This window comes from Ochotona princeps, chromosome 2, assembly GCF_030435755.1.
Source record: "Ochotona princeps isolate mOchPri1 chromosome 2, mOchPri1.hap1, whole genome shotgun sequence".
In the NCBI taxonomy this organism is placed as follows: Eukaryota; Metazoa; Chordata; class Mammalia; order Lagomorpha; family Ochotonidae; genus Ochotona; species Ochotona princeps.
Genome location: NC_080833.1, coordinates 82,738,485 through 82,761,723, shown reverse-complemented (window position 1 = coordinate 82,761,723; position 23,239 = coordinate 82,738,485). Strand labels below are relative to the sequence as shown.

General features: G+C 36.7%; 1 protein-coding gene across 1 annotated transcript in view; it reads left to right on the top strand.

The window, feature by feature from the left end:
* DPYD (dihydropyrimidine dehydrogenase) overlaps nucleotides 1-23,239 on the top strand; it is an 873,733-nt gene that overhangs the window by 684,256 nt on the left and 166,238 nt on the right. The window contains exon 19 of the mRNA XM_004582023.3: nucleotides 21,040-21,182. Within this exon, the coding sequence (XP_004582080.3) occupies nucleotides 21,040-21,182 (143 nt within the window). The remainder of the gene's footprint in view (nucleotides 1-21,039; nucleotides 21,183-23,239) is intronic.

Below are 23,239 nucleotides of genomic sequence, written 5' to 3'. Positions count from 1 at the left end.
CCATCACTGATACCTGTAAAATTGCTACAGAGATGCTACAGAATCTCTGTATTATTGAGTCTGCTTAAAAATGAAAACATTTTTACCAGGATTTTCACCAGGGAAGGATAGAGGATATTATGGAAGGGAATAGTTCATCAGCCATTTCCATTTCAACCACAAACGTTCAAGCTTTTATGGGAAAATAAAGTTTGAAATTAGAGGAAACTGAGTGAACTCATAATTAGTTACCATCTGTCATCAGTATGATTATTCCTGTGGGCATAACATTCATTGCTCTTATCTGGAAGTCTGATTTTCAAGGAGAGAGATTTTCACCCTTTGGGCTGGCTCTGCCTGACCATGAAAAGAAAAGCTAAACTTCGTTAGCCTGCATAACTTCCGTCACACGAGACAGAGAATCCTGGCATTACATGGTTGAGAGCAGCAGCCTGACATGGCATGAGACAGGTGGACTCTTCAGTCCACTGTTTGGGAAATAAACTTCCCATTGGCTACTCAGCCACACTGGACCTCATTTTTCCCATCTGAAAAAAAAAAAGGAGAAATGAAAGCGCTGGATTCTTAGATTATTGTGAGGATTACGTTACTTAACTGTATAGCACTTAGAATCAAGCTAGGAATTTAGAAATTGCTATAGAAGCATTTGTACTTATTATGCTTCTGAAACCCTGCTTTAATCTTGAAGGCTTTGTTCTCTGAAAACTTTGCATTCCATCAGGCTGCTCTAATAAGCAGAGACATGAGTGAAGTATATGCTTCCTGTGCAGAAGTACCTCACACTTAAAAACACATTTCATTCATAGTTTGATGCTCAGGTGTGCCCTGAAATCTCAAAAATCAGTGAAGATAAATGTGATATCTACACGTAGCCCACTCTCAATAGTGGTAATGAACAGTTCACAGAACTTTTACCAGGTGTTAAGCATCCAACACCCCAGCCCACCTCTGACCCAAGCCTCCCCAAACCAGAGTATTAACATTAAAATTCGTATTTAATCTTCGGTGTTTTGGCCTCTTGACATAATCTTAGCAAATGAAGTCTGTTCTTCTTGTCTGGGTGCATCTTCTGAAGTAGAAAGTGTTGAAATAAATGGCTTATGACATGTATGGTGTTGAAATAAACGTTTATTTTAACACTTCATAAGTCATGAGCCATTTATTTTAACACTTTTCACTTGAAGTGTTTAAATAATAGGTTTTATACAAGGATGTGTCATCCACTCTGTTTAATGTAAAAGTGAATATGTAAATATATCCATCTATCTAATCTGGATTTTACACCCTTTGCCTGCCAAACAGCCTGGTTGCCATAGTTTCTAGAGTAACCTGAAATTAAATTTTCTTCTTCTCTTTTCTAGTTGATAGATAATTTGGTGATACACAAGGCAATTGGACATTGCTCCATTAATGGACAATTGGTTAAATATATCTTTTTTTTAAAAGCCTAAAAAATTGTCAGTGAAGATTGTAGTTGACAGTTGAATGCTTTCATGACTGAGACAGCTTTTAATAGCAAATGTCAGAACTCTTCTTTTTGCTTTTAAGATTAATAACTACCTATTTTGAATTTTGTTTTTGAGCACTCATACAGATATACATATAATATATATGTATATATATGGTGCAGCATACAGAGCTTGGAGCAGGTAAATACATAAAAATATATTATGTTTTTGAAGGCAGTGCAGGAGGGAAGAATCAGAAGAGCACTGACTTGGAAGTCAGTTGATTTTTTATTGGGATGTGAGGTCTTCCGTATACTGTCAGGAGAGGAAGATATTTAACCAGTTTTAACAAAAAAATGATAAATCCATGGTTTCATGAGAGTTAAATGTAGTAAGATTAAGCCATTACTAGAGGAAAACTATTATTATTGTTGTTTCTTACAAGGTGATAATTCCATATAATTTATTTTCAAATAATTATTTCTAGTATTCACAAACTTGTGTCTACAAGCGTTTATGAAAGACAAACTGGTATTTTTATAAGAGCAGGAAGAATCCAAATGCAATATAAGAGAAAAATTTTTGAAAACAAATCTTTTGCTTTAGAATGATTTTGGAATTACACAGAAGACAAAATATAGTGCAGAGTAATATGTATCTCTCCCAGTCACCCTTATTTTTAATTATAAGGATTATTTTGCATTAGGAATTTATCTAGGTAATACACGGTAATGGAAAATATTTGTCTCAAAATCTTAATTTGAGGGCCCGGCAGCATGGCCTAGCGGCTAAAGTCCTCGCCTTGAAAGCCCCGGGATCCCATATGGGCGCCGGTTCTAATCCAGGCAGCTCCACTTCCCATCCAGCTCCCTGCTTGTGGCCTGGGAAAGCAGTTGAGGACGGCCCAGTGCATTGGGACACTGCACCCGTGTGGGAGACCCGGAAGAGGTTCCAGGTTCCCGGCTTCGGATTGGCGCACACCGGCCCGTTGTGGCTCACTTGGGGAGTGAAACATCGGATGGAAGATCTTCCTCTCTGTCTCTCCTCCTCTCTGTATATCTGGCTTTCCAATAATAATAAAATCTTTAAAAAAAATCTTAATTTGAAAGATTTACAAAGAATAGTAGAAAATGAATGAAACAAAAACATCGTGATACAAGCAAAGACGAAGGGAGAAGACGATACAAGGTAAATACTAAGGGAGAAAAGCAAATAGAAGAAGCATGAAAGGCAATAAGATTAGAAAAACTTCAGTTTTACCAAACACTCTTCATTTTTGCATGTGTGAAACAGCTCCCTAACAAATCTAAATGTATTGAGGGAGTTAATTAATACATGAAAAGGCTAACGTTTGTTTTGTTTGAAATCTTTTAAGAAATAATTAAAATCCAAGAAATGAAAATGATCCAGAAAGAATACAAATACTGGCATTCGTTTTCCATTTGACATTTTCCAATGTCTATAAAGGCTATTGATTTCAAATTTGAAATTATTTCACTTCTGAACATGCCTTGTTTAATGATTGCAGTGCTGTTTGTGTGGGCTTGTAATCATTGATTCTGACATTATACTCTTCGTAAATGTGCCATTGTGAATAATTAAATTTGCTAGAATTTTGTTTGCCTCCAATGTTTAGAGCCTTAGCCCCTTTTTGACAATCACAAATACATGTCTTCAGTTCAGTTTGTGCTGCGTATGTGAACACTATTTCCCCCATAAAAGTTCTGAACATTTCAGCATTTTCAAGTTCAGTTAACTAAAAGATTTTGGTAACTGAAAATTCTGAGTTACGATTCCTATTCTGAGGTTTATAAATACATGATCTTCTACAATACAAACAGGAGATCCTTCTCATGCCTGTGATTGACTGTGAACATGGCATTTCCCACAATTTCATTTCCTTTCGCTAGAGTGAAATAAACATTAGTGTTCCACAAAATATACACATGTAACCTTTCACCTATTAACTCAGGGTTGCACATCTTTGGGAAAAAAATTGAAAATGTTATTGTCCAGTATAATTTCTGCTAGTTAGAATTAGAAAGATTCTGAATTTTGTTGAGAAAGCTACAGCAGTTTTGGCAAAGATTACAAAAATGCCTCTCCCTTTGAGGCGTGGAAGCTATGCTTTAGCCAGGTCTTTGTGACTGAGTTTAGCACATCTGTGATGCCCTGCCTGCAAATCTGAATGTTCTAATGTTGTTTGGAATCGTGAAACAAATTTACTCATTTGAATGATGAAACATTTCTGGCAACAGTGTTAACTGGAGGGCTTTTTTGAATGAGGAAAAACATATGTATCACATGCTGTGAGTATGCTCACAGCATGCTGACTGCATAACCTCTGCCACCAAGTTGGACCTAAGAATAGGCTGTCTCTTTTCCATGCAAGCGGAAGTTAGCTGTCTGCCATTTGGCGATGAGTTGAGTCATCTAGGACCGCACACTTGCCAATTTCCCTAAATATCCATGCCTATCTACAAAGTAATGACCTCAATTTGACAATTCTGAAATTTCATCACAAAACATAAAATTCTGGGAAAATAAAAGAGAAAGGATAGTTTATTACAGCTCATCATAGGCTTGACAGCCAAATATTCTTAAAGCTTCAGCTGGGACAATAAGTTTATGATGACAGGGTTTTAATAGACATAGCACCCTGGAGGGCTTGCTTTCTTGTTTTGGAGATGTAGAGACATACTTAAATATAAATTTGGGCTAAAACTACAGAAACATAAACTCATATTATACTTTAACAATATTTGTAATCCACTGATGTCATTTGGAGACTTGGCTCTAGGTCCTGTTTAGCACAACGGTCTGCAACGGGCCATACTGCTTTAATAGCTTGCTGAAGCTGTGTCTTTGTATAAACAGAGTAGGATTTAGCATGAGCTGCTAATTTAGCAATTGTTACTTAGAAGTTCATCCCAACTATAACATTTTCTTTTTTATTTGACTCATTTTGTATCCAGTGTGTCGAAAGTAGTGACTTATTACTGACAGTAGATGTCCATTTATACATGCACACATGTGATATATGCAGTTTCTTTAAAAGCATTACTTTGAAGAAAATTTCATGGAGATTACAGACATTACAGAAGCCAATAGCATCGTAAAAATAGCTCTTGATGGGTCATCAAGTTGACATAGGTTTACTTTCCATGATGAAATTCAGATGATGATTCTTCGTCCTGTTCACCCTTACAATAGAAGCTCCGCCGATTCATTTTCTGTTTGTAAACAGAAAGATGCTCACTAATTGAGGTGAAATCTTTGAAACATTCTGGCCATTTAAAGAATCCAGAAGTAGATTCAAATTATAACAGATGTCTGCTCCTGGGTAGAACATTTTGCTATGTCTTACTTACACATTTATTTTAGTTTTATTTTTCTGAAACAAGTGTAACAGCAATAAATATATATGTATGTATGTACACATACACATATACCATAGACATATAAAATAGATATCAATATCCAGCTATAGTAGCTGGATATTAAAATTGTACACTATAATAACTATAATCAGAGACAAAGTAGAGAATATTTACCGCACAACAGGAAGTTCCCTTTGCTGCTGGGCAGTCAATTCCCCCAATCGTAAATGAGGTATAACATTTCTGTGAATTCTCATTCTTCCTAAATATCAGCTTCGTTTGTACGTGTGTGTATGTGTGTGTGTGCACACATGCACACACATGGGCTAATGTGTGTGTTGGGGTGATAGGTAATCTGGTCTCATTCATTTAGGATGATTTTTAAAAATGTTTCTGTGTTGTCTTGTCAGTAGGCATTTTTTTCCTTGTTGTTAATATTCACTGTGTTAATTCACTACATTTTGTCTAACCATTCTCTGCTGAGGGATTTTTTTGCTTCTTTGCAGTTTAAGCCACTGTGAATAAGGCTATTATAAACATTCTTGAACATAGAATTCCATAGACATGCTTTCATACTTTTGATAATTAGAAATGAAATTACTGGGTCATAGAATTAATATAAGTGTAAAATTTTTAAGAAATTGTCAATTATTCAAAATGACCCTATCATTTTTATTCCTAGCAGCAATATTATGATAGTTCTATTCATTTGAAAATTTTGACAGTATTAACAGTCTGTGGATTTGATCCACTCTTATGTATGCTAAATATTGTTTTATACTAGTTTTAATCAATATTTTCCAGTTATAGAGCACTTTTTCATGTACTTATTGTCTATTTTAATATCTTTCTTTGAAACATCTGAGTCTTTCGCCCATATTAGTTGAATTAAGCATCATTCAATTATTGCTTTATAAAAGTTTATTATAGGGGGCCTGGTGCGATAGCATAGCGGTTAAAGCCCTCAACTCTCACTCCCCGGGATCCCATATGGGCACCGGTTCTAAGCCCGGCAGCCCTGCTTCCCACCCAGCTCCCTGCCTATGGCCTGGGAAAGCAGTCGACGATGGCCCAAAGCCTTGGGACCCTGCACCCACATGGGAGACCTAGAGGAAGCTCCTGACTTCTGTCTTTGGATCGACACAGCTCCAGCCATTGCAGATAAAAGATCCACCTCTCTGTATGTCTGACTTTTCAATAAAAGTAAATATTTATAACTAAATAAATAAATATCTTAAAATATTCATTATATATTTTACATACCATTCTTTCAAAAACATATATGTACATTTATTTTTCTTGACTATTACTTTCATTTTCTAAATACTTTATTTTTATTGCAAAGGCAGACCCACAGAGAGAAGGAGAGAGAAAGAGAGAAAATATCTTCCATCCATTGGCTCATTCCCCAAGTGGCCACTGCAGCCAGAGCTTGGGCCATCCTCTACTGCCTTCCCAGACCACAAGCACTGAGCTCCGTGGGTAATGGAGCAGTCATCCCTGTGGGTCCAAGGCACGGATTTACCTACCAGGCTATCACTCTGTGCCCTTGATTCATTCTTTTTTTTTTTTAAAGACTTATTCATTTTATTACAAAGTCAGATATATAGAGAGGAGGAGAGACAGAGAGGAAGATCTTCCGTCCGATGATTCTACTCCCCAAGTGAGCCGCAACGGGCCGGTGTGCGCCAATCCGAAGCCAGGAACCTGGAACCCCTTCCAGGCCTCCCACGTGGGTGCAGGGTCCCAATGCATTGGGCTGTCCTCGACTGCTTTCCCAGGCCACAAGCAGGAAGCTGGATGGGAAGTGGAGCTGCCTGGATTAGAACCGGCGCCCATATGGGATCCCGGGGCTTTCAAGGCGAGGCCTTTAGCCACTAGGCCACGCCACCAGGCCCGATTCATTCTTTTTTAATGATGTCTCATGATAACTTAAAACAAAATAGTGCCTTTTGAATAATTTCTAAGAAATATTTGCCCAATCAATTTTACAAAAATATTCTCCCTGCCCCACACCCCACATCCCCACGCTTTCCTGGGGCTTCTAGATTTCAAGTTTTACACTCTTTTTTTTTTTTTTTCTTTATGAAGTAAGATGAAGTAAGCGGTTTTTGGTTTGTTTTTTCTTCTTTGAAATATTCCATTATTCTGTCACATGTTAGACTAACTTCTTTTTGCCACTGGGCTGATTCAGTTCGCCTTACACGTGAGTGGTATATCATGGCACTGTTCTGTTTTATGTGTTGTATATTCCAATGCTGTTTCCTTGATTGCTGGTGATTTAGAGCATTCCTAAAATGAACTGTTATCCTTGAGTTGTTTTCTTTTGAATAACTAACTACTTGGTCTACTCTAGATTCTTCATATAAACATATAATTTCTAGAATTAATATTTATTTGAAAAAGGAGTGATAGAGAAAGGGAGAGGAAAACAAGAGAGACAGAGACTGAAAGGATAATGTCAAGAGGAATGAAAGGGGAGGGGGCCGAAAAAGATACAGTCCATCTACTCGTTCATTCTCCAAATGACCACAAAACCCAGCAATAGGTCAGGCCAGAGCCAGGAACCAGAAACTCCAGCTTCATTTCTTACGTGGGTGGCAGGTGCCCAAACATTCCACTGCCTTCCCAGGCTCGATCGCAAGTTTCTGGGTCAGAAGTAGAGTGTCTGGGACTTGAACCTGAACTCTGATATGGGATGTTGATATTGTGAGTATGGGCTTAACCAAATGCCCCACAACATGCACTCCTCCCCATTATCCTTTTAATGCTTCTAGAATCTATAATAATGTATTAAGTAATCACTGTGCTACATCTTTGGTATGGTTATTTTGTTTGATTGTATCTGGTTCTGGATTTAGGTATGTTACAGATTCTTACCTACAGCAATATTACAAATGTTTGCTGGTTTGTAGCCACTAGTGTAGCTAAGGAGAACCATCAGCATACGCCCCCAGACTGAAACATCAGGGACCCTAGAAACACATTCATATGCACAGCTTGGTGGAGCCCCAGTTGGGGGATGTTGAGGCTGCCAGGCTACTGTGCATCTTCCTGATCCAAGGTAGTAGGATTGCTCCTTCAGGAATGCTTTAGGAGATCTGATCCGAGGTAATACAGTGTTACATTCTTTTCTATTTCCTAATTGCTTTATTTTTAATTTCTGTCTTGTACATGCTAATGGATTTCTGCAGGTTTTTTTTTTACTTATTACAAGTTCAAATGACTGGCAGTAATTATTGAATAGTTAAATCACATGAGATGTTTATTGCCTTTATTTAAGTTTTCTGCATTCTGAAGAATATACATGTCATGTTATTCTATTTCTAACTCTTATCTCTTTTGTCTAATAACTATTTTTTTCATCAATTGGAAAGATCCTTACAATTTAGAAAGACAAGAGCCAAGGAAATGCCTCATTAATTTCCCTAAAATTTTAAAATTATTATTATGGCAATATTCATTAAATTATTAATATTCACTAATGGCTGTTTAAATATATTTTCTGTTAATACATTTTAAAATTATTTTATCTTTTATTTAGAAACAGTTAAATTGAAAACTTACTTATGCTTCTTCCAGATAAATATTTCTGTAAGGATTTTGTAAAATAAAATGTCACATAGAAATTTATGTTGCTACTTGGGGACAGGGTGATTGGCCACTGGTCAGTGACAAGTACACTCTGCAGCTCTTGCCGCTCAAGTGCGTTGTGTGCTGTTTCTCAGCCTGAGAGGCTTCTCTAGTTTTAGTGTTAACTTTAGTTCATCGCTGTGTCTGCATCCTTCCTTGTTTAGTCCCTGATCCCTAGCAGAGGCCCAAATACACGGGTACTTTAAAGGCTCAGAGAAAAAAGTAAATATGAGTTAAGTTTTGAACAAAAACTAAAGCCATTCACAGAGTTTTTTTTTTTTTAATATGCATTTTCATGAACTTTGGGAAGGCTTTGTATACACATATTTCAAAATTTTGGGTACAGAAATAAACATCTTTCACTTCCCTTTTTGATGAATTTTTTTGAAATCCCTTTATGTTCTGGTTTCACACCCCAGCCTGCCTCCCTGTCTTCTGTGAGTGAGGCTGAGACTCTGCACCGCTCTGAGACGCTTTCTGGATGCCGCCGTCGGTGGCTCCTCCTCTGCTTTGGATCCCACCGCTGCCTGTTGTCTGCCTCACAGAATCGGACATGTGAACACACATCACCTGTGCTCTGCTCTCAGCCACTGGCTTCCTAAGCTGGTGAGAGGAGGCACCTGCTGTGCTGCTTTTGACCGGCTCTCACAGTGCCGGGTACAAGAATAATTCTGAATGACAATGACTTCTCATTTTATACACTGTTGAAATTTAGGACGGGTTATGTTGTCAGCGAACCAAGAGCGCATCGAATCAGGAAAGCCCCTGTGATCCAAAGTGACCTATCAATTTTATAGAGAGCATTGGTTCTTAGAAGGTTTAGATAAGGGCCCACGTGGAGATGTCCCTGTCAACACAACATATTTGAAGGGCTTCCAGCCAGAAGAAGAGAACAAAACATTGTTGCCTGCTGGATAGCTTAAGTTTCACAGACTCTGAAGAGCGCAGGCTTATCACAGGGTGCAGGGATTTACATGTGTAATTCTTTGTCAAGTAAAAAGAGAATGCCTTACTGAGAGGCAAAGGGAAGGCTCTGGGCTTCTACAAGTGCTGCCATGGACACCCTGGCTATGGCACCACTCATAGGAAACAGGACACAGAATGTCATAGAAAAAATAAATCACAAATTTCCAAAGAAAGAAGTAATGTGGTCTCAGTGGATGTGGAAGCTCTTTTAGTCATTTCCCTGTATGTCAAGAGAAAACTACTCACTTTGAGCTACACTTGGTTCTCCCAAGGTTATAATGCACTTCAGCTCTTATTATTATTATTGTCATCCTGCTTTTCTTCTTTCTCTCTTTTAAATAGCCAGTTTTGAATACACACAGAATTGTAAGATTTTTGTGCAGTAGGATAACATTTTCTCTGAACATGTGTAAGCAACATCATATGAGAAATGTCTATCCATTAAATCTGTTGTTCTGGTAGGGTTCACATTGCTTCTTGGCTGAGAAAATAGTCCTTTTTTAAAAATAGTTTTTCCATTTATGTGTACAGGTAACTATTTGTATTTATAGACAAAAGACACAGCCAGACATATTTATTGGGGAGAGACTGCAAATTCTAAAAGCACCCTCCTACTCAAAGCCTGCAATGAAGTTTACAGTGACATTGTACTCTAATTATTTTATCTTTATAATGCATTATTTAACAATATCACCCAGCCTTTTTTTAAAAAAAAGACTGTTGCTTTTTTGTATGTAAGAACTGAATTTTTTATGATTATTTTTAAAGCACACACACACACACACACACACACACACACACACACAGAAATCCCCCATCCATCGGTGCACTCCCCAAATGCAAGCAAGAGCCAAGGCTAGAACTGACTGAAGGCAGGAGCCAGTAACTCAGTTACACGTGGGTGATTGGATCCATCATCTCTGTCTCCCAGAATGCACATTACGTGGGATCCACTATCAGCTTCAGAGCAAGGATTTGAACCCAGACATTCCAGTGTGAGCATCCAAAGCATTGGCTTCACCCCGATCCCAAATGCCAACCCCAAATTTGCCTTTCTTAAATGCACGTAGTTTCCTCATCTGTGAAATAAGATAATACACTTGTGACTTGTATTAATGCTGTGAAGAAATAAGTAATATGTTAATGATTTAGCAGATCAACTACCCAACTGGGATTTAACAGGCTCTGAAGATTATTTGTTTAGCTGTCTAAGTGATATTTTGCTGGTGACATTGAATTCTAAGTTTGTTTTATTCCATGAAGTCCAACTGCATAAACATCACCAAAGTCCCAAAAGGTTTAGCACTCACATTTCAGAAACAGTATTTAAGATTGCTCATCATTGAATCGTATTGTTCTAAGGAACTGAAAACAAAAAGAATGAGTTAGGAATGAGCTATAAAATGAGTTGCATTTTCGTAATGTAGTTTTATTATTATTATTATTATTTTTACATAGTTGATCAGGGTGGGAAGGAGTGAGAGTTAGGGGAAAGTGGTTGAGATCATTGTTCCAACTTTTCTGTTTCTTCCTCCTGTATCTGGGGGAAGGGGAAAGACAAGCGGAGAAGCCACATCAAGCCTCCCGACTACCCCAGCACCCAGGGATGGAGAATGGCCACCCAGTATCAATCAGGGTCCCCAGTGTGGAGCATGCCCTGAGGGCTCTGCTTAAGTGGTTTTAATATTTCTGAAATGGTGTCAATCTCTCTGATCTGAGAATGAGGAAATCCTCCCAAGGTGCATTGGCTGACATAGTCCACCTTAGAGTCTCCATTCACACAGATATTTGTTGGCAATGCTTGGGTGGGGTAGTTGTCCAACTTGTTCTGCCCTCCTTCCTCTGCTATGGTACCAGATGTCCTCGGCAGTCCCCAGTGGGCTATCATATCCTCCGTGTGCATCTGGGCATGCCATCCACTGCTGCATCTTATCCACTAAGGAGGCCCAGATCTGACATGTGCACTGTACAGTCAGTCCACTAATAGTGGACTGGAGCTCTCAGGTTCCCACATATCCCCACCTGTGCCATCCCGCAGACAGCCTGCCAGCACATACCTCCAAGCCCCTAGAAGCATGATACTGCACAGTCCTTGGGCTTTGCCAGCCTAGCCCACCAGAGACTCCTGCCCTCAAGGATCCTACGCCCAGCTCCCCCTGCCCAGGCAGGACAAAGGACCCAGCCATGCAACCCAAGCCCCACCGGAACCGCCGCCCCCAACTGTTTTTAGTGCTACTTATAATTTTCTAACTTTACTTTGAAAATGCACATAATTTAAATACAATGTACTCAAAACTAACATTGTTAATTAGAAAAAATTCTGTATGTTTTATACAGAAGTTTAAGATCAAATACGTTACACAGAACTGTACTTTGAAAATGTGCATAATTTATAAACAATGTACTAAAAAGTTAACATTGTTAATTACAAAAAAGTGTGTGTTTTCTTTTGTATGAAAGTTTGAGATCAAATACGTTATACGTAATTCCTAAGTGCATATGATTGTGGTTTGCACTAACAAATTATGAATTCATTTATAAAAGCTTATATTCTTTAATTTTCAAAGAAAATGTGTGTATGTCTATTGTTTGATCTACCATGGCAACTAAGGCAACTTGCAAATGGTAAGAATGCATGTATTTGAATAAACCTTTTTTATTGTAGCTGAGTCTTCCCTCTGTGTAAACATGTCTGCACACTGGATTCCTTTCTAAACTGAATGTCCTTTCTAGCCATATTGAAGAATATGCTTACTGTACTGTTTCATTAAACTGCTATGTTATCGGGTAATTGTTTAAACATAATGCCACAACACTATCAAAAGGAAAGGTGAACTAATGGCATTTGCAAATGTCAGGGATTATCTTAACACTTTTATTATAGTTTATAAAAAGTAGGTTCAGGGCATTTCATGGCAATTATTTCTACAGAAATTGGCTATTTAAATAAATTGCTAATTATCTGAAGATGACAGTATTGAAAATGCTACTAATGAGTTGTTTAATAAGTGTAGCTTATGGTGGCCACCTACAGGTTGAAAATAGAAAAGAACATATAGGTGGTGCTGAGTGAAGGCAACCAATTTAAGGACATTAAACTCTCCATTCCATTGTTGAGTGTCAGATAATGTGGTGAGTTTCTGAGTTATCCATGGATTAATTTTTTTCTGATAAGATTCCACTTTGCGACTATAGTTCCCTTTGTGCTGTCATTCCTGAATACAGTTATCATTAGTTGTAGGTACTATGTTTTTTTTTATTTTATTATCAAACCTAGGGTACTTTCAGAGAAAGAGGATGATTTCTTTTATAATCACTTCATGTAATCGCAAATAAGTACGGATACAACAAACTGGGATTTTCCTGGGCAAAGTGAACCATATGGTCACACTGGTTATGGCAATTTCATGAGCACTATGAAATAATTAATATAGTGTTAGTTTCCATAATTTTAATGCTATTTGTTTTATCATAGCTTGATAAATATTTTGATAGTTTTAAAATTATTAACTCTTCTTCCTGAAAATTAATTTATAAACAAAAAAGTCTTTTAAGAGTAAGAAACATAGCCTTGTTTCTTCCAAATTCTGAACACAGAGTTCTTAATCGCCTGGTCTAGGAGATGTTACTTTTATTCCTGATGAGTCTCGGTTTATACATTTATAAAAATTTAATTAAAATACCTGTTTTATTGTCATACCACCAGGACCATATATGCAAAAATTCAAAAAAGACCAACTGACAACTGGAAAACATTTGAGGTCCTTATGTTTAATAAATTTAATGATAAAATTTCATCTTAACTCGTGTCTAGGTATTAACACCGTGAAGTACAGAGTGGTTATTGCACATGTTAATAGCTGAATATCCATGGTCAAATCCTGGGCTTTGCCAGTATTTTAACTATTATATATTATGAACCAGGTTCAATGCTGAATGCTTTCTATGAAATGTACATTATAATTCTGTTCACATGTCTATCGTATTAATGCTTAGGAAGTTAGATGTTAATTCAAAGTTACAATACTACAGAATGACTGAGCCGAGGCTTAAGCCCAATTGGTTGGACTTTGGCATCTGGGCTGTTAATATAGGCCTAACTGATACAGGTTCTCTTAGGCAGAGACAATACAAGCAGGATCTTCTTTGTAAGTGATGAGCTGCCACTTCTCAGTAAAAACTAAAATATAGAGACTTTCAAATCACAGAGACTTATTTTTTTAAGTGTAGTCCAAGCCTTTTAACTACTATATGTGGCATTGGACACACACAGCTTGAACACCGTTTCTTTATACACAAAGTAATGGTGACAGCATCTACCTTTAGCCAGTAGAAAGGGTTAAAGCACACACAGGATGTGAACCCTGGCCTAGTCTGCTGTGTGTTAATCACTTTTTTCATTGAGAGCTGACACTTTCAGAAAAGAAAAAGGCCCCTCCTTGGTACATTATTAATTGTCTTGCTTTAAAATAAAATGCCTCGTTCATTCTTGGTACTAAGTCACTGACTATGAATGGACTATGAACACACTGAAATCATGATAAAGCAGATAAGCATATGTAAATGGAGATTTCTGGAAAAATCATGGGAAGTTCAACTAAAGTTAACACATTTTGATAACAATTTTTTTCAGATTTTTAAAAAAGCCTAAGGTAACAAAATAAAATAATTCTTTTTAGCTTGTTATTTCCCTATAGATTTTGCATCTCTGTATATTCCCTAGGTTCTTTTAATACTACACTTTCTGGTTGTTTTATGCTGATATTCTCAGAGAAACTGAATTCATGTGTAAAGATTTGTTTTTAAATAGCTGTGCTTCTTAGATTTATCAGTATATTAGCTTCATTAATACTATAAATCGATTTTAATAAAGCATATTTATGTTGGTGCTTGATTTAAGTATTACGAGTATTTTATAAATATGAATTTTTAACTCTCAAATTCTTGAAATTCTTAATTTGCTAATATTTTCTTTCTTCTGGATGACATGGAAGCTATTAACAATTAGACAGTCAAAGTTCAATTTCTAATGAATTTGTTATCCATTTAATTCATTATATTTTAATTAATGTAAGCAAATTAAAACTACATTTTCTTTTTGTATACACAGTGAGCACAAGTGAGTATTATAACCCAATTTCTGTTTTATTGCCAGCTAGTGCTATTATCAGGGAGTTTATTGTGGACTTAGTTCTAACAATTAATTATATAACTGTAGCTGTCCTAGGAGTCAGATGAATATGAAAAAACAAATAGAATTAAGCTCAATTATTCAAAATTTCAGTTGTCCAAAATTAGCATATGTTCCACACTATCTTGCCCATTAAAAATTCCTTTTCTCTCCAAGGATTTAGTCATGCAAAGTAAATCTTTGCCTCCGTCTCACAAATAAGCTTGAATTCTGATGTTGTCTTTATCAATCCTCTTATAGCGGTTTAGTGTGTGGACTTTTATTGCCAAAGAAAATTCTTCAGTGTATTGACATAAACCTGAGATTTCTGCCTTCAGGATCAAAAACATCAAAATTATGTCACTACTAAATGAGGGCTGTTAGGAAAGAAGAAAAAGAAGGAGCTTATAACATTTTTCTGAAGGTATCAATGAATGTAAGTCTGTCATCACAGGAATTACACTTTTGTCTCACATATGAAAAACAGTTTCAAGGAGTATGCATTGTGGTTCTTCCGGTTAAGCCACCATTTAAGACACTTGTGTAACATATTGGAGTACCAGTTGGAATCCTGAATACTACATTTCTGAGACAAATTCCAGCTAAAATTTCCTGAGAAACTGTATGTTCTATTAAAACAAATGTGTGTTTTTCCTCCTAATGGCACATGATTGTTGAACAAATAATTGGGCTGTTACAATTTACATTGAAACAACATCTTGCCATCATGAAGGCTGGTGCTTCAGCTTTCTGTCCTCAATATATGGCTAGGCCACAGACTGTTTATTCAGGAAAAAAATGAATATGTTTTGTGGTTTGGCAGATGGGTAGGTGAGTGGAGAGAGAGAAACCTGAATAACTCATAATCCATTCAGACATACAGATTAGCATATAATACTATACCTACTAGTAGCAGTTTTGAAACAGTATTCAAAATATCTGATAAATGACCATTCATTTTCTCAAGAAAAATGGTTTCATCAGAATCAGGTTGATTACCTTAATTTAAAATCTCTGGCCTAATAAAATGGTTTTTAAAACATGAATCAGCCGAACTGTTCTATGCAGTTTATCGGAAACAGAATTGCAAATGCAGCACATGGAGCTGCATATTGTGCCATGGAAAGCTTAGAATGATTTTGCACCAAAACTTATTAGTTCACTTACTCGACCAGCAATTCCGTGAGGTTCACTTTAGTGCAAATTAGAATTCTTGGCAAAACAGTGTCACAACGCAGAGTTCATCATTCATTTGTTTGGAACTGCAGCTTGTTTCAAATGAGAGGAGTTAGGATGATTTTTTATTGGAGGAATTCATGCAGTTTGATGCAGAACAGTTTGATGTTACTGAATTTCCCATCACCTCCTTCCGGTCACCTCATGTAGATGAGGGCTTAAATTTAAATTGCATGTTACTTGTTAATTTGTTTATGCTTATAGGATGTCAGTTGTTAGATTTAAATTGTTGTTTTCTTTTTTTTTTTTTTTTTTTTTTAATTTTATTTTAAATTCATTAATTACATTGTATTATGTGACACAGTTTCATAGGTACTGGGATTCTCCCCACCCCTCCCCAAACCCTCCCACCATGGTGGATTCCTCCACCTTGTTGCATAACCACAGTTCAAGTTCAGTCGAGATTCCCCCATTGCAAGCATATACCAAACATAGAGTCCAGCATCTTATTGTCCAGATAAGTTCAACGGCTTCTTAGGTATACACTCTCTGGTCTGAAGACAGAACCAGCAGACTATCATCCCGATCAATTAAAAGCTCCAACATACCATCAGCAAAAATTTACATCACCATGGAATTAATTGACATAGTAACGAGTAACCAATATGGTAAAAGTAAATGCGATTTCTTATCCACCTTCTGTGACCACCTCATTGACATTTCAATTTAGGTTTATACACAACATATAACATTCATAACATAACTTGTTATACATAACATCGTGTCATCTTAAATTAAGGCAAACATGTGGTATTTAACCTTTTGGGATTGGCTCATTTCCCTTAGCATTATGGTTTCCAGTTTGGCCCATTTGGCCACAAAGAACTGCATTTTGTTTTGTTTAATAGCTGAGTAGTATTCCATGGAGTAGATGAACCATAGCTTTCTTATCCAATCCTCTGTTGATGGGCATTTTGGTTGCTTCCATGTCTTTGCAATTACTGATTGTGCTGCTATGAGCATAGGAGTGCATGTTGGTTTCTCATAAAACAAGTGTTCTGGATATATTCCTAGGAGTGCTATTGCCGGGTCATACGGTATGTTGTATTTGAGTTGTTTGAATGTTCTCCATACTGATTTCCATAGAGGCTGTACCAGCCTGCAGCCCCACCAGCAGTGGAGTAGGGTTCCCTTTTCCCCGCAACCTCGCCAACAAGTGTTGTTGGTGCTTTTATTCATATGGGCCAGTCTTACTGGCGTTAGGTGGTACCTCATTGATGTTTTAATTTGGATTTCCCTTATTGCCAGGGAACTTGAGCATTTTTTCATATGTTTATTTGCCATTTGGGTTTGTTCCTTTGTGAAGTGTTTGCCCATTTCCCGTGCCCATTTCTTGAGTGGCTTGTTTGTTTTGACATTTTGGTTGTTTTGTAGCTCTTTGTATATTCTGGAGATCAGCCCTCTATCACCTAAGTCGTGCTTCGTGAAGCAACTACTTACAGACTTAAGGGGAGACATAGATACACACACAATAATAGTGGGTGATCTTAACACCCCACTAACAACTACAGACAGATCAACAAAACAAAAACTCAACAAAGAAACAACAGAGCTCGTACAAACATTAGAACAACTAGACTTGGTAGACATTTATAGAATTTTTTATCCTAAGACCACAGATTATACATTTTTTTCAGCAGTGCATGGCACCTTCTCCAGGATCGACCACATGATAGGACACAAAGCAAATCTAAATAACTTCAAAAAGATAGGAGTCATACCATGTACCCTCTCAGACCACCACGGAATGAAACTGGAAATCAGCAATTCAAAATGTCCCAGGAAATATAGAAACTCTTGGAGGCTGAACAATATGCTATTAAACGAACAATGGGTCAGGGAAGAAATTAAAGATGAGATCAAAAAATTTATGGAAACCAATGAAAACTCTGACACAACATTCCAAAACTTGTGGGACACTGCCAAAGCAGTGCTACGGGGTAAACTCATCGCAATTGGAGCTCATGTCAAGGCCCAAGAGAGTCGCCAAATACAGGAACTAAATTGTTGTTTTCTTAGGGATACAGTCTACACTCACATTCTTTGAGCCTCCTTAGTCTTGATTTAAAACCATCAATCACTTCAACAGTAATAGAATTTCTAAAATCTTTATTGATATAATTCTGATCCTAGAAATCTTTATGTGTTTTAATTGGCATATGGTATTGATGTACGTATTGCGTTCTAGTCAAAGTTTTATTTTTACTTTAGATGTAGTATTTTTATTTTTCTACTATTTTACAACCAAAAGCAATTTTTTATGTAATGAAAGAGCTTTTAAAATATACCTCCAGTTTCCTTCTAGGAATTTTTCTTGGTGATGAAAGCCATTTCTAAAACCTGTTCTATATAAATGCTGAGAAAACATAGATTATATTTTATTTTTAAACATTTTAATTTAAAAAATTAATTATTTATAGTGAAAAATATGTATAGTGAAAAAAAGACATGTAATGTATTCTTAGCCAGAAAAAAACAGGGTTCATATCTCCATTTTTGGGTCATGTTTCCTCAGAGAAAATAATTACACTTAATTTTGAGAAAAAGACAGTTTGTTAGTTTGAAGGTTCATGGTCATTAGGAAGATTAGAGACGTTTTAGGAAAGGAAGAAAAACGTGAGATAGAAAATGTCGTATTGACCTAATTGAACATCTTCAAATGCCAGTGAGGATTTGCTGATGTTTTTTAACACCTGTGTAATAATCTTGCCCTTTAAGAGTAACTGGTTAAATTTTCAAAGCTATGTCCTGGGATTTTTGCCATTTGATGTCCATTAATATCAATTGAAATGTGCGGCCAAATCCCTGTATACCACTTTGAAATTTTACCCCTTAGTGTTAATGATAGTCTTCTAACAGTGCAGTTAGAAATAAATTATTTATCTGCTGAGCTCAAATTTCCTTTCGTCTCTGGGGTCAACTAAATAAGGGGAAAGAATCCAAACATTTCTTTATCACTTCAAAGTAACATGTATGTAAAATGCCATTAGCTTAGCATGTATTGAGCAAGTCATTTATGCAGAAAGATCTGTATGTCCACCTAAATGTTGAAGTTGCATATATCCTTAAAATTCCTTCCTTTTACTTTTATTTTTACTTAAATCTTATTTTCAACACAGCTAAATATATGTATATGAATATATTAAGTATAAATTCTCCTGTCTGCTTTGTTAATTTTTGCAAGGCTGAAACATAAAAACTATGTGGGAAATATTGATAAAGATTTTGCTATAGTAATAAAATCTTAACAGGCAGGTTGTCATTTACCCTAATTTATCATCTTGTGTTCTAATAGCTGTTATGAAACTCAGAAATGTTAACACTGAACATATCTGACTATGAAATACTAACTTTTAGATCTTTATAGGTATGGGAGCAAGTAGACATTTCCACAAACTTCTTGGTGTTGAATGCAAAACCATTAGTTACACATTAGTTTAATTTATCCAAAATGAATAAGAACATTCAAAGAGGATGCCAGTGACTTTTGAAAGACTTCTTTTTAAGACAGTTTTGAAGCTCACATAAAAAATTTATGAAGAAAATATAGGGATGTCCCTTATATTACTCTGCACAAAACACATAGCTTTCTGTTGTGTTCCACTGAAGTGGCATGTTTTGACAGATGACTGTGACAGCACAAACTCAATACTTTATATTGGAGTTCACTGTTGGTGTTACAGATTCTGTTGGTATGAATAAAAATATAGCAATATGCATTATCATATCATCTGCCTACTCATCCTTCTCTCTTTTTATAGTCTCCATAGTTTGTCTTTTTACTAAAGTCATGCGCAGATGCTCCATGTCTTACCAAGGAGCTGTGATATGATAAACTTTTTGTAATATGTTCAAAATGTCTTACATTAAAAATGTGCTTAATACTCAACTCCCTGACCATCGGTAGCCTAGCAGCACAGTACACTCCCATCTTGGTTGTGTGCTTGCATGACCTGTTCCATAACCCAGCATGGGCAGGGAGGATGGCACTACACACTGCTATCTGGGCAAAGATCAAAATTCAAAACTTTAGCTATGATTTTAGATATGATTTCTACTAAATGTGTATCAGTCTTACATCATTGTAAAGTAAAAAGCCATTAAGTCAAACTGTCTTCAGTTAGGGGACTTAATAGTTGGAATCACATGTTTATGGCCTTTTCAGATTGAAATGACTATATTTTAGGGAAAGCTCAGATTCCTTCCTGCAAGTCAGCTCGTCCTTGAATGCATGGTGATGGTGCAGGTTATGGTTAACTACTTACTGCTTGAGGCTGAACTAGATCCTTATTTGTGTGGTTTGTGGGGCTCTGGCTTAAAGCAATGGAAAATCCTTGTACAAAATTATCTAACCTTAGTTTTTCTTTTTAAATCATTTTAAAAGATTTGTGAGTGAACACTGGAAATATAACAATTACATGACTTTTTAAGAAGCATTAATTTATTCAGGGATGTTTTTCACTTGAGGCTGCAAAGTAGTTTTCATTTTTAAATTGACACAAAGTGTTCTGTCAATCCAAGTAGTTTTCACGACTTTTAGGGTTTATGTACTAATAATGTATAGCTAGTTAAAATATGAAAAACAAATCACGTATGTTCTAATTACTGTGTCCTCATAAATTTTCTTTGACGTGTTTAGAGCTTTCTAATATGTGAAAGTTAGATTAGACTTACTCTGTTTCTTCAGATGGTGGGAAATAAATGTAAGAAGCAATATGGAATGTGTAAGTTCATCATCACCTTGCTTGTTTTTGTAGTATCTATAGTCACACCAGCTGCTTTATACTTTGCAGAAACATAAGAGAGCTGTATGTCTATTTATGTACTGTATGTGATTGTTTTTCCTTTTCAAAATCTGCTCTTCCTTGTTCTTTTTAAAACAGAAGCCTGAATGTATACTGTATATCAGAATGTCACTATATATCAGATTGTAAAATGCATGCATTTTATGATACTCGTAGAGTTGTGGAGCCCATTTATTTAATCAGTCTTCATTCAATCATGTCATCAGAGCCCTTAAAATAAATACATATCCTTTGACAAATTTTCATACTTTAAAAGACAACATTTTTACATTTTATATGTTATACATTTTAAATAAAGAAATCTGAAATGTGCCCAGCACTGTCATTACATGGTAGTGAATGGGAGCTAGTGTTCTCTAGTTGTCTGTATTCTAACAGTGAATCGTTCTCATTTTCTGCAGGAACAGCAATCAGACCTATTGCTTTGAGAGCAGTGTCTGCCATTGCTCGTGCTTTGCCTGGATTCCCCATTTTGGCTACTGGTGGAATTGACTCGGCTGAAAGTGGTCTTCAGTTTCTCCACAGTGGTGCTTCAGTCCTCCAGGTATTACTTGTATTTGTCTCTTTAGAAAGTTCTCTCATAAAAACAAGGTAAATTATAACACAGCAAATATATTTATTACAGTTCTCCTGAAAAAAGACAATGTGGGAAGCTAAACAATTTCTCTTGTGTGTTAAGAGCAAGGCAAATGTCCTAAGGAATATTTACAAACCCGACACCCTTTTCTTTTGCATTTAGTCACTTATGTGTTTCCAAGAGAAGTGTCATGAAGTACCAGGAACCATACTATTGGATAAAAAAGCAAATGTGTGAGGAAATCTGGGTAAAAAAGAAAAATCTGAAAAAAGAAAATGTAGCTAAATCAAAGGTAAGGTAGTACACACTATCTGTGCCATAAGACGCCCAGGGATTATCAAATTTGATTCTGAACTTACTGGAAAAAATATAGAATTTATATATTCTATTATTTTTACCACATCCTCATATGGTGCAATGCTAAAAGAAATTCTTTCATTGTCTTAGGAGAAGCTTTGAGAGGTACCAAATTGTATTTAATAGCACTCCTATAGATTAAAGAAAGGTAATTTGATAATTATTTGTGTATCTTTATACACGGCTGCATAGGATGCTCCTAAAATGTTCATCCTTTGTAAGCATAATTGGATATGCGGCTTTTGTGTCTCACCTGGCTCATGGATAATTTTTCTTGGTCCTGGATCCCTTTTTTAAAGATTATTTTAAAAGGTGAGGAAATCACAGGCAATCATAATCCATGTTCAAGGATAAAGTGGGCCAAGAAGGAAGGACAGGCAGAGGAAATGTTTCTACCTACCATGGGTACCCATGTGAAGGGAGAGAGCGCCTCTCCCCATTGCCAAGCTTCATATAAGCCTGGCAAGGGGAGAGGTTGTATGATACTACCCCAGGTCCCTGGCAAGGGGAAGTACATCCTGAGGAACAGGTTTTTTTTTGGAAGATACATGGACAGTGCCCCATATAGTAGAGGAGATGTGGTTTCCAACTCTTGCTATAAGCCAGTTGTCTACCTGTCTTACTTCATTCATCCCTGAGATTTATGACCCTTAATCTTTTTTTTTTTTTTAATTAATTTCATTGCATTATGTGACACATTTTTTTTATGCACTGGAATTCCCCCCGCCCCTCCCCACGGCGGATTGCTCCACCTTGTTGCATTTCCATAGTTCAAATTCAGTTGAGATTCTTTCATTGGAGGTTTTGACCAGTCATAAAGTCCAGCATCTTATTGTCCTGGTAAGTTCAATGTCTTCTTGGTGAGACCATCTCTGGTCTGAAAGTAAAACCAGCAGAGTATCATCCCAATCAAGTAAAAAACCCAACATAATATTTACAACCATTTACAATATTATGGCATTAATTAACATGGTATTGATTAACCAATATGTTACTAGGGAAATGCATGTTCTCAACCACTACCTGTGACCACCACCATAGACATTTCAATTTTGGTTTATATTCAGCCATGTTCTATATACCTTAAAATGGCTATAGATTGCTATTCAGCTGTCTCTTGTCTATTTCAATGTTAGTATTTAGTATTTTATAGCATTGAAGCATGATTTTGCTGAACCTGGTTGTTTTTCGGGTAGTCTAACTCTATAACTTTAACAGGACCAATGTCAACAGTTTAGGTGAACGTTTTTGGGAGGGGTGTGCAGAGAAATCTTCAACACCCCAGAGAGGAGTAACAAATCTTTGTGTCCCACCCAGTGAGTTATAAGTGCATCCCGGCTGGCCGCTTCCTGTCTGTTTCCAAGCATTCCTAGTTGTTCTCTGTCTGTCTATTCTAGTTTGTTTGTTCATATGTTTGTTTGTTATGAGGGGTTTCTGGAGCAATCCTGATGGTCCTTACAAAAGAGGGTGGGGACCCAAAGTTGGAAGCAGGCAAGGGCCAGAGAAAGCTCCTCACCCTAGTTCCGAAGGAAGTTTACTGTTCTTCTGTTTCTGCGGACTGCTCAGGGATCCTATTGTCATTCTGATGACCCTGGATCCTGTAAGGCGGGAATTGGGCTTCTTCCATCCCACATTGTAGGTCCAAATGGGGTTGGGTGACCTCAGAG